General features: G+C 39.6%; 2 protein-coding genes across 2 annotated transcripts; one reads left to right on the top strand and one right to left on the bottom strand.

Annotated features, from left to right (window-relative positions):
- The first annotated feature begins 208 nt into the window (after positions 1-208).
- On the top strand, positions 209-2,183 carry paqr3b (progestin and adipoQ receptor family member IIIb). The gene is made up of 6 exons (XM_030770033.1): positions 209-393; positions 482-644; positions 795-950; positions 1,077-1,274; positions 1,461-1,551; positions 1,961-2,183. Exons 1-6 carry the CDS (start codon positions 209-211, stop codon positions 2,101-2,103), a joined length of 936 nt encoding a protein of 311 aa, XP_030625893.1. The 3' UTR covers positions 2,104-2,183.
- Positions 2,184-5,739: 3,556 nt separating this feature from the next.
- On the bottom strand, positions 5,740-10,072 carry anxa3b (annexin A3b). Its single transcript, XM_030769037.1, has 13 exons — positions 10,058-10,072; positions 9,883-9,930; positions 9,666-9,753; positions 9,070-9,164; positions 8,799-8,912; positions 8,621-8,711; positions 8,453-8,532; positions 8,297-8,353; positions 7,384-7,477; positions 6,913-7,008; positions 6,699-6,757; positions 6,115-6,237; positions 5,740-5,799 (listed from the first exon to the last, which is right to left on the bottom strand). Exons 1-13 carry the CDS (start codon positions 10,070-10,072, stop codon positions 5,740-5,742), a joined length of 1,020 nt encoding a protein of 339 aa, XP_030624897.1.
- Between the last annotated feature and the right edge of the window lie 5,098 nt (positions 10,073-15,170).

Raw genomic sequence — 15,170 nt, 5'->3', positions numbered from 1 at the left:
GATTTTGAGATGTTATCGAAATCTCGTTTATTTGCGTTAGGAACTGATAAGAGCAATTTTTATCAAAAGCAAGCATCATTAGCTATGCTCACGAGTCGTTAACAGGTAAGATTTTCGTTGTAAAGATAACATGGACTCATGTTTATGTATGATGTTTGTATTGAGCTTAATTTTTTTTCGCGTGTCAATTCCAGCCAGATGAGCCAAGATGCCTCAAAAGCTTCTGAAGAGTGCACATTACATTGAGTTAGGAAGCTATCAATATTGGCCAGTCCTCGTGCCGAGAGGAATCCGTCTCTACACATACGAACAAATTCCAGTGTTCTTGAAAGAGAACCCGTACATCACGGACGGATATAGGGCGCATTTGCCATCTAAACTATGTTTAAAAAGGTATCTTTTGCTTTCTCTTTATTATGTCATTGCCGTATTTGCATATAATGTTTTCACTGATCTTTTGATGTAAATCTTGGTCTTCCAGCATATTTATACTGTCTAATGAGACTGTGAACATTTGGAGTCATTTGCTGGGCTTCCTGCTCTTCTTCCTTTTGGGAGTGAATGACATGGCAGCAGTGCTGCCTGCTGCTGGCGCCTCAAGAGAGGACTACGTCATCTACTCCATAGGACTGTTCTGTTTCCAGGTGTGTCCTCTATACTTCTGTGAAGTTTTTAAATGCATGCATACCAGTAACAATCAGTGCTTTCAAATGTAGTCTGAGTGCTTCATGGCTGTGCAAATGGCCTGATGATCTGAGCATGTTTGGTGTCTGACCTTGCTGTGCTGTGTCCAGGTTTGTATGCTCTGCTCTGTTGGCTATCACCTGTTTTGCTGTCATCGATCAGAGAAGACCTGCCGTCGCTGGCTGGCGCTGGACTACGCTGGAATATCCATCGGCATTCTGGGCTGTTACGTTCCTGGGGTTTTCTATGCCTTCTACTGCAACAGTGTATGCTCCCCTTCCTCCCTCTAGAAACATATACACTGTTTAGAGGTAGTGCTGTTGCTGATACTACTCTAACTTTTAATATTATTTTGTTGTGTAAACTTAATGTGCTCTCTGTTTTTCTTCTAGTTTTGGAGGCAGGTGTACTTGCTGACAGTACTGGCTCTGATTCTAGCAGTGTTCACTGTGCAGATTCATCCACTGTACCTCACACAGGAGTGGAAATGGATCCGATCGGCCATCTTCTGCTCGGTGGCGGGCTACGGCATTGTTCCTGCTTGCCACTGGGTTTGGCTCAATGGAGGCTTCGACACAGAGATTGTTCAGGTGAAATCAGAACTCGGCTGTCACAGTTGGGCCTGCTGATGCGTATAAACGTCGTGTTTTATGTCCTTTTGATAATATATATTTTAATCAAGAAACATATGCAAAAACTAAGCGCCAGAATTTGTTTTTATACCTTCCTCACGTTCGCACACTCACTCGCACACACAATGTGTTTTACGTTTTTAGGTGTTCTTTCCCCGGGTCCTGGTCATGTATTTTATCGCTGCCTCAGCGTTCATTTTTTACATCAGCAAAATCCCAGAGCGCTACTTCCCAGGTGAGCCCCCTGTTTAGGTCATTCATCCTTATTTACTAGGTCTCAACCTCTTTAGACAGTGTGTTTTCATTCTGTCATTCTGATTCTTTCATGAATTTCAGATTTATTCCCTTTAACTGATGCTGTTAAGTAGTGTTTGTAATCAGTTTCTCTTAGTTCTCTGTATTGAAGGTTTTTATTTTTGTTCTGGGACACATCATTCTGTTAACAACAGGATTCATGTTTAACAGATTAAATGGAATATAATGTACCAGTGTTGATCTAAATTATTTAAGATTAGGGTAAGGCTGAAGGAAAGGATTTTGAGTTCTTTCTATATGTGAATTCAGGTAATCTCTTTAATCTGTTTCTTAAGGCAGGGTAATACTACAGATAAAGCTAAATTTGTGTTGGTGTTGAACTTTCACAGGGCAGGTTAACTACTTGGGTGCCAGTCACCAGGTCTGGCATGTGCTGGTGGTACTCATGTTCTACTGGTGGCATCAGACAGCTGTGTACATAATGCACTACAGACACAGCCAGCCATGCCCACAGTACAGCAGCAGCGCCTAGAGCCGTCTACTGGAGCAAAGCAGTACTACCACCAAACTCCAGCATGACAGCTCTACAACACAGTCTAAAGGTACTTGACTAAGTACAGAGGCTATTATGACATAAGTACAGTCACATGAGGATTTAAAACAATCAAAACAGAACAAAAAAAAAAAACAAGTTTAAATGAATGCTGCTGTCAGTCAGCACAAGTTGCCGTCTGCACTAGAAAAATGAACAAAACTATGGTCACAGACACTACAGTGACTTTTACTTGTCAGTACACAAATGAATGAATGCATATTTTGTATGGCACGTTTCTTTCCTTTATTGTACATGTACTTTCTGAGGATTAGTGAGTGTAAAATGCCTATGATACGCCTTTGAACTGCATACCTTCCAGGGTTATGTGCAATGAATGTCATAAATATACTGTTTGATTATAATACCTGAAGAAATGTTCTAGTCATATCCACTTTTATCCTGCCACACCATTCATGCAGTGTTCATGGATGTGTATGTGTGTTGGACTTTTCTCTGAGCCTTTGACATGAGGTATTAATGGGACTAAGATCCTGTATAACAGCTGTTCTTCTCTCACTTTTGTCTTTGTTATGCCCTGTGAACAATTATTGACAATTATCGATGATCACCTCTACATATCATAATGGGTGATGGGGTTGGCTTAGTTTGGCAGTAGAGGTTTGAAACTAAAATACTGGACAAATTGGGATTATGATACTTAATCCTTGCTGGAGTGTACAACTGTAATTTAACCATACTGGGGGATTTGATGTAGGATTCACCTGTGAAGCATGAAAATGGGGGTATTGCTGTTGGTATTAAAGGTGGTATGAGGGATAAGGGTCAAAACCACTGTCCTTGCACTGAGTCTATAGTGAACAAATTACTCTGCCAGTCATTGCATTATATGTATGTGAAATGATCCTGTTTTTTTTTTTCCTTTTTTGGAGGTGCCTTTTCATTTTCCAAGGTTTTTCTGTTTGACAATGTCCTATTTGACTTCCTGTGTTTTTTTTTGTGTGTGTTTTTACTGTCTTGGAACAATGGATTTCCTTATATATCTGAATGCTGACAATAAAGTATGGGCATTGTTTCTAAGAAACTGGCAATTTTGACCAAAATCAAGCATGTCTAAGGCAGTTATACTGCACTTTAGAGAGCGGTTACAAAACCTTCTTAAACAAAACATACTAGGCTATGTGTACAGGTGGAAAATCCACCCTGAAATCTTCCAGTGCCCCTGATGAGATGAGAAAACATCCAGTGACTTATACAATGTAGTTTTGCCTTACAAAGATGTTTCTAATCTCATCCTGAGAGCTGTTGAAATGTGACGTTGGCCGTGGTTGATGAAGGATTAGGCTTCCTTGTTCTTTTGCCTTTGAAAAAACTAATCAGAGAGAAAAATGGGGTTAATGGGGGAGCCTTTGCTTTTCAGAATTTATCAGGGCACTGGATTATATTGACTCACCCTCACTGCAGTACACGTAATCAAGGCTCTTTAGAACGCTGTTGGTCAACACATTAGGACAGATGGAGCTTTACATAGCTCAGTTTATATGGAGAACAGCCAGTTTGGACAATACCTTGTTGATACACAATGGTGCAATGAATTACCGTGTATATCAGTCTTAATGCATCTTTGTCCCTTTCTTCACAGAATCCATTAACGATGTGCCTTGTCCATTCAAACACTGTCTTGTGGGCAAGATTATGTTTCACCCATGTAAAGTATAGTACTCAGTTGATTTGTAACCTCTGTAATCTGCTGAAACTGACAGCTGTTTTCAAACACCCCCAGAGCTCTAAAGACAACATTGCTGCATTGTTTCATAGTTAAAGACCAAACAGATATCCTATTGTACAGCTGGCACAAGAGCCTTTATGGGATTTCCCAACATCATGTCAGTCTGCATTGTCTTTGACATTAGGCTGTGAGTGGACTCTTTAAAATCCCACATTAAAAAACAGACTTCATGACAGTCACTCTGTCATCCCCTGTATCGGATCATATCAGGATATATGTGTGGATTTTGCAGTATATGCTTGACTTCAGGCATAACATGTCTCAGACAAGCTTCATAAGGAAACAGGAATAAAAGCTTTTCACTTGACATATTCTCCTACAGTTCATTCATCTGTCACTATTATCCATTTCCCAACACAAATGTAAAGATCTGTTTTGAATTTAAAGACAATACAAACACTTGGCCAAATCCAAGTATTCTCAGCTAGCACTGCTTCCGTCCCTCATCCTGTCTGAGACACTTCGCTGCCCCCTGCTGGACTGAGGGCATTAGTGAATCACATTTGAATCTGAAATAGAGTCAAAACGGTGAAGCTTAACAAATTGCATTTTAAATGTTTTATTTTGCAAAATTGGAGCAGAAGCTTTCCGGTCACCAAAAAAGACAGTACCTTTGGGCAGTGCTGTTTTGTAACATCCAGTGTCAGGTTGGTTCAATGGTAACATTCTGTACAATGTCAAATGTCCACTGACATAGGTCATGTTATACAGTACTAGGTTCAGGCTGCATGGATCTCTTTCAGTTTTTCTTTCAGTGTACACCATTTGAAGGGATAGTCAACGGGCTCAGTAGCATTCACATGATAACACATTACTGTAAGCAGTATGCTGAAGCCATATGCACATCACTGCCTGGGCTCAGGCTGTTTCATCTTCTGCACAGATGCTCAGTAGGGTTTTCTTGTAGTCCCCGGATGTCTCAGACTAAAGCAGAAATTATTAGTTTAAAAGGAGCAAATAAATATCCTTGTGGACAATTTTTTTACATAAACTACCCTTTGGATAATTTATATTTGTGTGACGATGCTGGTTCAGCGGTACATTGGACTCCACTATGTTTATAACAAACCAATCTACAGACATTCCGGAGGTAATGCATTTTCCTCTCTTCTCTATAATGAGAAAGACTACTTTGCAGATCCTTACTGACATCCAGTTATGATTGAATGAACTCAAGTCTCATGAGGACTCATTTCCCCAACCCTCAGTTTAGTGCACGAGTAAGAAGATCTACATTAGAGAAATCTATGAGGTCTGTCAATATTGAGAGCTCTGTAAAATAAGCCCTAGAAAAAGCAGAGAAGTATAGACCAGGAAAGCCTAAAGCATGAAGCACAAGAGAGGCAGTGATTTGAATTTAAAACGAAAAGAAATATTTCCTCACGGGTCATTTCATCTGAAATCACATTTTGTATTGTATTATTTTGTATTGTTAAAAATCACTTCCTGGTGAGTGATTTGAGATGGAATGAACCGTATGCAAAATAAAGAAAAGGACTGTATCAGATGAGCTGAAGGGGACACAAGGACGCTCTGCTGCATGAGTCTAGTGATGCTTCCAAGTGTGTTATTTGTGTGAGAGGTTAAAGATAAACATCACATACAGGAATTGCATTAGGACAAAACTGTGTGCTGGTATATATTAATGTAAATCAGTGTGCTGGTATATGGATTGGCTGCAGAGACTGTTTGAATCACCGGCATTGACACGTGAGAGCTGGTTTGAGAGACACACAGGTGGGGAAATGCTTAGTGAAAAGCAGGCTGCACACAGCTCCTCCTTTTGGGATGGAGTTAATCATCCACTCCTCCCAGTGAAAGCAGGGTTAGTCATCCCCTCCACAAAGGTTCTTCAGACACTGGCCAAAGTGACCTGCTACCTCTGACTGAAATCAGGCCAAAAATGAATCATTCACGTTAATTCTGAGACATAGACCAGTGCCAAAGTCATTTTGACAGATACTCATTAAAACAAGAGCAATAAATTATTTTCTTTCAGCTTTTCCGATGGGCTTGCAAAGCAGCAAACAAACAATCAATATGAAAAGTAGCTAGTGAAATTTCATCCTTAACTGTGGGAAGGGTTTTTTAAAGTCCATGCACGGGCCACTGTAGCCAGAATCTGGAATACTACCGAAGGTAACAAATACATAATTGATCTTTATTTTAAGATTTTTTTCTTGAACTAAAACCTCACTTACCTGAATGGCAGAGTATAAAGAGCAGCCAAACAGTTTTTTGTACTCTGCTCTGATGTCCAGCAAATCAATCTCTGAGCGACTGACCATGATTCTCGTAAGGGTGGACTCAGTAGTCCCTGCACCCTGTAAAAAACAAACAAACAAACAAACAACACAAAATAATACACTGTAAAACAGCAGGGTATTTCACATAAACACTAATAGGAGGAGTGCACATTTGGTTCGTGTGTGTGAGGATCATTCTGCAGGCTCCTGTTCTATATTCAGTTCAACAGCAATGTGGCACTATGAAGACACACAATTATCCAGCTGCATGATGGTCAATGCATACCTACAGCCAATCCATAGTAAGTGCTACATGATAAACCATCCCCTGAAACACCAACCTTATACTGTAGTGTAGAATACTGACTGAGATGTTTGGCATGTTTAGAACAGTCATCATGTTCCTCAGCACTAGACATGAAAGGATCTATCTGTCAGTAATGAATTCCTGATCAAGTGGTGAAATGTTTCAGCCCCTTCAGAAACAGACTGTTTGTGTTTGTGTGTGTGTGTGTGAAAACAACTCTCTGTTTTCTTACCTTCATGCTCTTAAAGAGACGCTCAGCAAAAAAGGCAGGGACGTTCTTGACACATTTCACTGAAAGGAGAAATGTTTTTCATACTGTTTAACTTAGGGTTAGATATCAGTTTTCACAGAAATGTAAATGAAATGAGCGATCGACAATGTTATGAATTTACTTTTTATTATTATTTTTTTAGTATGTCGTCCTTGTTTAGTTCAAAACATCATACCTATAGCCACAAGGACCTTTTCTAGATTCCCTGACATCTCGCTCTCAATGCTCTCCTGCAGGGTTTTCCCACTCAGATTCTTATACTCCACCAAAGCTAAACATACCAGAGAAACAAAGTCAGCCAAAGCAGCAGCGTGGCCACAGCTCTCATCAGATTCAGAATAAAGACAGGGCACACATATGAGGGAGCTCAAATTCACGTGACATGCAATGTGTTCAAGAAAAGACTAACACCAAGTCCCAAATGTAATCCAGTACACCACAGCTACCACACTTCTATTGAAACATTATGTTCAGTTTTGAAACAGACTGTTTTGAAACTTCAGTGTTGTGAAAAAAATAAAATATTTGAAGAACTCCCTAACATGATTTATTACCAGTTTTCGTTCCATATAGTAACACCCTGTGTAAGCTGTACAGGATATGAGTCATGACAGACTCCCTTGTTACTTAATCCAATGTGTCTTACTCTGCCTGAGCTGAGGAACACTCCTGTGGCATAATATGTCGATGAACTTGCTCTCATCTGTCCCCCACTTCTTCTCTCCAGCCTCATACAGGGTCTAGGCAAAGACAACAAGAGAGAAAGGTTTTGACTCAAAGAGACTGTCTCCTTAGAGGACAGGAATACATACTCTAACAGACAGTGCTTGAAGTAGAAAAAAGTGCCAGCACTCCCCTTATTCATGTGTTGGCATGTGTATCGGCCGGTATCAGCAAATCATTAACTATCACATTCTGAATTTCTACTGGTAATAAAAGACACTAGGAGATATCGCTGATGTTCACCATCTTTGTCTGACTCACGCTTTCTCTTTGTGCCCTTTTGGAGCCAGGCCAACATTACTGGCATGAATGTTACTCAGCATTAATGTGAAGTTACTTACACTGGCATTAACGTTACATAGACTTATTGAGAGAATGGGAACAGGTGAGCGTTACATTGTGCCCCCTGGGTAATGCAGTTTACATAGGGTCATTATGAATTGCCCCATGACCTGATATGGAGAGGGCAGGAAAGAGCACCGGCAACTTGTGAGAAGTGCCGGTACTGCGTCCCGGTGAGGACCAGCACGCTTTGAGCACTGCTAACAGACAAAACCAAAGGGATTAAAATTGTAGGTCTTTCCATTCCAAATTATAAAGTTGAGTTGTCATGACTGTAAAGAGTGCAGCCAGTAGATAATGTGTGATAACTCAATAAAGGCTAAATTAGTTCATTTATCTACATAGAAAACTGATTTTGTGAATGTGGTGACAGAGGGGATCCAAAGAAGACAGTTAGAGTCATTGCATCAGGAAGAGTAAAGAGGAAATGTCTTGCAAAACTTCATGAGACGTTAAACATAGATGAAATTCAGAGAGGATGTCATTAACTTTACCTTTGCATCCTCTTTAGCTTTTGCCATGTCTACTTGCGTACTCTCATCTCTCTTTCCCTTTTGATGGGAAGAAAAAAACAGAGTAAGGAACAAGCACGACTCATTTTCATTTATTCAAACCAAATGCAAAAGAAAGGAGATGTGCAGGTGACCAACCTCAGCTAATGTCAATAAAGTTTTAGCAAAGTCACCCGAAACTTCAGATTTCAGGTCATGAAGTAGTGATCTCCCGGTATCTGTAAGAAAATGGTCACATGCATTAAAATGATACCTGACAATGACTTAAAATGACTTACGAATTGTCTTTAAAGTTCAAGTACATACCTGCCAAATAGGTATCTGACAATGCCTTGATTTGTTTGTTGGACCGAGATGCAAATATTTCAATCAAGACACTCTCTGAAGTCCCTGCGCCCTGTGAATATAGAAAAGCTCCATAAGTTAGAGAGACTGCTGCTTTAAACTGTAAAGACTATCTACAGTAGAGGGAGTGAAGCTGTACTTTTATGGCACGTTCAAATTCTCTGCAGTCAAACAGAGCAGGCGGAGTGATAAGAGCCACCAGCACATCCTCGAAATCCCCATGAGTGTCACCCTCCAGGTCATCAGCGAGAGTCTGCAAATTCACACCAAGAGCCTGTCAAACAGGACTTCCCAGAGGGGGAAACTGATATCAGTAGTGAATTCTTTAGTTGTTTGATTCAATGGGGTCATCAAAATGCTGTCAAGCAAACAGTGATTTGTGTTTTTTTGTTTGTTTATTTGTTTTTTACCCTTCCAGTTGCTTCCTGGTAGGCTTTACATATCAACTGACGCTGGGCATTGCTTCTCTGGGTGAGAATATCAATCAGGGTCTTCTCTGTGGTGCCTGTGGAACAGTGTACGCACGAGCACACACACACACACACACACACACACACACACACACACACACACACACACACAACAAACAAAACCCAACAAAAAAGAACAAAAAACAAGAATTATGCAATATACTTCACGAATATAACAGAAGTCAATATATTTTTCAAATAATGCCACTGTTTCCACAGATAAAAGAAAGACTGTTTGCAGTGAACATAGGCAGGTTAAGATAACAAAAATAATCATTTGTTAACTGCATTGAAAAGTTGCGTCTGAAATAATGCTTCATGCGCCATAGCCCCCTCTACACTAAAGCACACTCCTGAACAAGGATTAAAGCTGACCCTGGACTGAATTACATAATAAGTGGAGAATCTATGATCACAATGCAACTTATTGCAAGTCTAGGCTCATTTTTGCTGAAGAAACCATTCACACAAGAAATAAGTTGCACGACTTTTAGCCAGCTGAAGGAAAAGGGGGTTTCTGAGTCAATCAATCTTACCAATGCCTTCAATAGCTTTCCTCAGAGCCGCAGCATCCTCACTGGCATTAAAACCTGCCTTGTCTTTGATAGTACCTCTGGCTGTTGACTGACAGACACAAAACATGAAGATGAAATACACTAATCTTAATAATGACTAGTTGAGATTGAGAAACTAATGTAAAGGTTATGCAGATGTTTTGCAACAAACAACAACAACAACAGAAAAAAAACTTGCAGTTGTTGTCAGTGAGGATGGTGAATCCAAAAGGAGATCCAAATCATCCTAAAATATAAAATGTCACGTTATTTTGTTTGTACCTTCAAAGTGTTTAATTTCAATTCTACAGGTATTAAGAGCAAGTAAGTCTGGCTGATAAGCAGCGATATAACTTCAGAAAAATTCCACTCACCCATACAGACGCCATTCCAGGTGTTTGAGGTCGTTGTTCTTTTGGCGTGGGGAACTCTACACATGGAAAGCATAACATCAAAAAAAATATATCTGAAGATCTTGACACTTGTTTCCTTTCCCCTTTCGACTTACTCAATGATCTGATGCATAAAGAGTAAGATCACCGTTACAACAACTGAAAAGTATATCATAGTGTTTCAGGCTGAGTGCGCGACGTCGCACATTCCTCACATTTTGTAAAGCGTTTGACCGATGTTAATTCGGTAATTCAAGTGCAGCGTCGCGTAACATACTTTAGTCTTATCGATCCGCGAGCGATCAGCGAATGTAGCGGAACATCCACTGATAAATCATTTTACACGGAAATCTGAGAGAAAACTTGTCCGATTACACAACCAGGTGGATAGATACTGAGTCTTTAGATATCGATGTAGAAAGACTACAGTTTTAGCTTTAGGTAGTATTCATTTAACACTATATTTAAAAAGCAAAAAGACTTACTTTAGCCTTACAGTAGAAGCTCAGTCAGAACACCACACCTTTGAAAGTTACTCTAACAACACCCCACCCACTGCATGGAGGAAATGAAGTCACGGTTTGGAATTTGGCCAATTTTACACAGAAAAGTATTTGCAATGACCAGAATATTTCTACCTAGAATAGACAGAATATACCTCCATACAGAGTTGTTCGCTCTTAGGAATAATACGGATCAATATTTACCCTTTGGAAATTTAATATAACTGTTTATTACTATTAAACTACTCTGATCAATAACATAGAATTACACATAGGACTGTGATTAGGCCATGTTCTTGGAAGTAATACGTCTGAAAAAAGAATCAAAGCTGAGAAAACTGACTGTCATTCTGTGCAAATCCCAAACTTAAAGCTAGCCAGCTCACTCATGGATCCAATGTCATATTTACATACGAGTAGCATAAGGTGCTCAGTGTGTCCAATACGAGGTCAAGTTGTTTTTTTGTTTTTCTAATCACTGCTGAATAGTCAAAAATGGAAGGGGGTCAAGTCTTCAGTGTTACTAGTTTATCTGTATGTGCAGAAATGCAATATAAAGGTTTGTGTGCTTCAATCAGCATTGATCATACAAATGACACCTCATGATCACCCTCAGAGCGAAGACAGGCTATCTTAGTTGGAAAAAGTACAAGTAATGATCAGCAAATATGTGTTTAATATGTGTTTTTGTTACTATTAAAGTTTATACATATACAGAAAAGAGAGAAAGCCAGCCAGCTTTATAGTTCCACCTCTATATCAAAAAGCAAACATGGTTCCACAATTTCCTTTATAGATATGGCTTGTATGCAAGTTAGATTTCAAGTCCTTCATTTACACGCTGCAGCACATAAGGTCACAAATCAATAAAGTCATAAATCAAGAAAGTATATTCCAAAAGAGATTTCACAGCAGTCCCCTCCCTCTGTTGTTTTATTCCCACACTTTATGGTTCCTCACATCTTCTTCATTTCATGAGGATATATAAAATGTTTTTGTAAAAGAAAGATCTTTTAAACCAGTCCAGAAATACTCTTCTTCATTTCATGAGGATATATGAAATGTTTTTGTGATAGGCAGAGAAAGATGCTTTTAAACAAGTCCAGAAGTACATGCAAATTCATGCAGAGAAGTTTGAAAAGCAATACTAAAAAGTCCTCTTACTGCATATAGTGTACCTTTCTGGTTACTGCAAAACAGGTGTAAGCTACATAGGTGCATCATTTATGTTTATGTATCACATACATCACATTCACATATATAAAGCATTACGGTTCTCGCAGTCCATAGCTGTTTAAAGTCCAGTTCCTTTCTTCTAGCTGCTTTAGTGCTGAAGGCGTCCTACGAATGTGAACAGAAACAGATGGTGAGAATGTTCAATGTACATTTCATGATGTGCTCTCTGCACACATTGATAGGCAATGTGTTGCAACTCTTAAACAAGTATAACTAACTATATGCCAGTGCACATAAAAAATTATCACAATTTCAACATTGACCACATGGTAATAGTCTTAAGCCTCCTCCCAAGGTACACTCAAGCTTATGCTGGTCTACTGCAGTGTGAGGTAACCAGTCTTTACCTTTTGACTTGTGATCAGGTTTGCACTGTGATATGGTGAATATCAGTATGATATGAATGACTTACCGGAGTTGACATTCATGTATGAAAGGGCAATTAATGATCAATCACAAGATGTCTGTGACCTCCGTACCCATGACCTATCAGCCCTCTGGATCATTCTCCTTTCTGTGGATCCTACGGTACAGAGTGCAGAGCAGAAAAACACAACTGATCAAATACACAGCCACCACAAGCCATACCACAGTCCCAAACAGCACAAAGGACAATAGGTTACCATCCATTCCCTCTCACTGATGAGACTTGGGAAAGGGTGAGAGAGATGGAGAGTGGGAGAGAGAGTGAGAGGAGAGAGAGTGAAAGAGAGAGAGAGAGTGAGAGAGTGAGAGAGAGAGAGAGAGAGAGGGATGTCTATCCGCTGTCTATTCTTTCTATCGCATACTACAGTGAGAAGGGAAAGGGGATGATAAGGTTATTATCTCTGAGCAAACATTTATTGCAGTGCTCTCTGATAGAACCCTCTATCTGATCACATTTATGTGTCAATAATGTCAGCCTGTTGTTTTTGCAGCATGTTTTGACTTTGTCACTGACAGCTCTGTAAGGTGCCAATAATTAAACGGATAAATAAAGATGCTGATAATCACACCGTATTTTCACTGAATTTGAATATGAATATAGTAATTTGAGAAAAAAGAAATATATGTAATCTCATGACAGTGACAATACATATCCCTTGAAATAGAAAAAACGTAAAGCTTCACAATTATTTTTCTTATTCACAGTTATGTCAGACGTTTTCTTCCTGTAGAGTTCATCATTGAACAGAGTAAAATATACTTTAATATATCCTCCCTAAAAAGAGAAGCGTCTTGAAATTCAGTTTCTGATTCTGAGATGAATATTTGATATTATTTAACAGTAAAGGACCAGTTCAACAAAATGAGAGACACTGAAGCTTGCTCATGTTCTATGATATATTCTCCATCCAAATCATCCAGATATATTTATATTTCAATTCCAAAAGAATACATTTGTTGTAAAGTGTATGTAAAATGCAAAATGTCATTCATCTGTATTATTTTGTCTGTTGCACCATTCTTGTGGAAACTGTGGCTTGAGAGAGTAAAAGGTGGAGATGTTCTCAGGGAGAATAAAGGCTTTCAGTGAAAATCCTGCCAGAGTGGTGCGGTTTTGATGAAGAATGATGAAACCAAAGCCTTTCCAAACAGCTGAGAGGGCAATGAACTTTCTATGTCTTGGCCATGAGTTTGTGTGAAATATCCAGATGAAATATAGTTCAGCTCATTCACTGACTTACACACATGCTGTAAAAAGCCGTTCATTCTTAAAACAGAAATGAAAATAGCTTCAGGCTGCAACGTATAGCTTCACTGGGAAGGGGTCAGTCGAAACAAAGGGGATCTCAACCTGTTGTTCCATTCACAGCCACACGGGGAAGTCTTGTCTAAATTAAGTGTGTGTACTGAACAAAAATTATGAACAAGGCACCGAGGGCTTATAGATGAGGCAGCGGCAGTTACCATAGAAACCAAGCACAAAACGAGAGAACAGTAAAAGATGTGAAAGAATGACTTGTGAAAGACCGACTCTGATTGCGTGTGAGTGCGTCAAAGACGAATTCGATCGGAACATGTAAGCAGAAAGAAGACAGACATTCTCTATCTCTCTCTCTTTCTTTATTTCAATTTCTAACCTTTATCCTCATTTTCATTCCAAAAGAGAAACTACAGATTTTCCTCAGGGTCTCTTTATGAACAAAAAACACATGTTCAAAAATTCTCTGCATGTTTTTCTCCCTTTCTGTTTGACTTTTTGCTGCCTATGACCTATGAGAAAACTACACGCAGACACTCTGAGAATCTAAGAAGCGTTGCCAAAAAACTCCATCCACATGAGACTCTCTAGTGTGCTTTCTAGTGCCCTTTCTGGAACTCTAAACTTCATACCAAATGTCTGATCTTCTCCCAAATGATGGTTAAACCCATCAAACAGGACGCTCTCTGTATACTAGGCCTCAATTTCTCCTACGATATCAATCCAAAGACCCAGAAAGGTTTTAATCATCATGCAATTAATATTCCAAGGGAAGGAAAGCAGCAGGAACCAATTATTAAATACTCCCTCCTTCCCCCAGCACCCCCCTTTCATTTTTTAACATGATGGACAGCATGCATATCTATACTGGAGTAAGCCTCTGCTGTTGCCATGGCGCTGTCAACTCACAAGTTTGGATCAGTCCGGTATCATCGGCATCGCAGCCTGGGCTGTGGCAGAGGTAATTGAGATCAGATGCGAGCACGACCTGGGTTCAGGGTAACCTGGAAGCATTTATTTTATGGAAAAGATGTTTAGTTAAGTGCGGTGCTGTGGCCTAATGAGTCTGGGCCTGAGCCTGTGATGAATATGATTGGTGAAAGGTCTGAAGGCTGGTTCCTGAGTCCTTCCTTCCTCCCGCATCAGGTTACAGATTAGCAGACTTCCTGTCCAGTTCATGCATTTTACTCTCCAAATGATAGGGTTTTTTTTTTTTTAAAACCAGGGGTTATCATGTATTAGATCACAAGTATTAGTCTCTTTTCTTTCGCTGTGACATAATCGCTAGCAAGACTCTATCTAAACAGCCAGTGGATTAGAAGCATGTGACAAAGTGTGGCCAGCTGCCATGCTCCTTCAATTTTGACACAGGGATGTGGGATTGGAAATAAGGAAAAGGTCTCACATTAGTCAGAGGAGATTTAATATAACCCAGGGCAAGTTTTAGAAAGGTTCTTGTCGTTCTTGTCACTCTATTGGCACATCCTTCAACATCAGTGTTTTTTTTGCTCAAAATGTTTCTGGAATTCATCTACCATTACATAAAATACCTTATGGATTGGCAGGTGGTTTGTTTGGTTAACAGTTATGAGAAAGGAAGTATTGATCAAGATGTTGAGAGTGGTCAGAGATATGTAAATTCACCCTGATCTATTGATCTGCCTATCACAAA

Source organism: Chanos chanos, chromosome 3 (genome assembly GCF_902362185.1).
Source record: "Chanos chanos chromosome 3, fChaCha1.1, whole genome shotgun sequence".
NCBI classification, from domain to species: domain Eukaryota; kingdom Metazoa; phylum Chordata; class Actinopteri; order Gonorynchiformes; family Chanidae; genus Chanos; species Chanos chanos.
The sequence above is the reverse complement of the archived record's forward strand: the minus strand, read 5'-3'. Positions and strand labels throughout refer to the sequence as shown.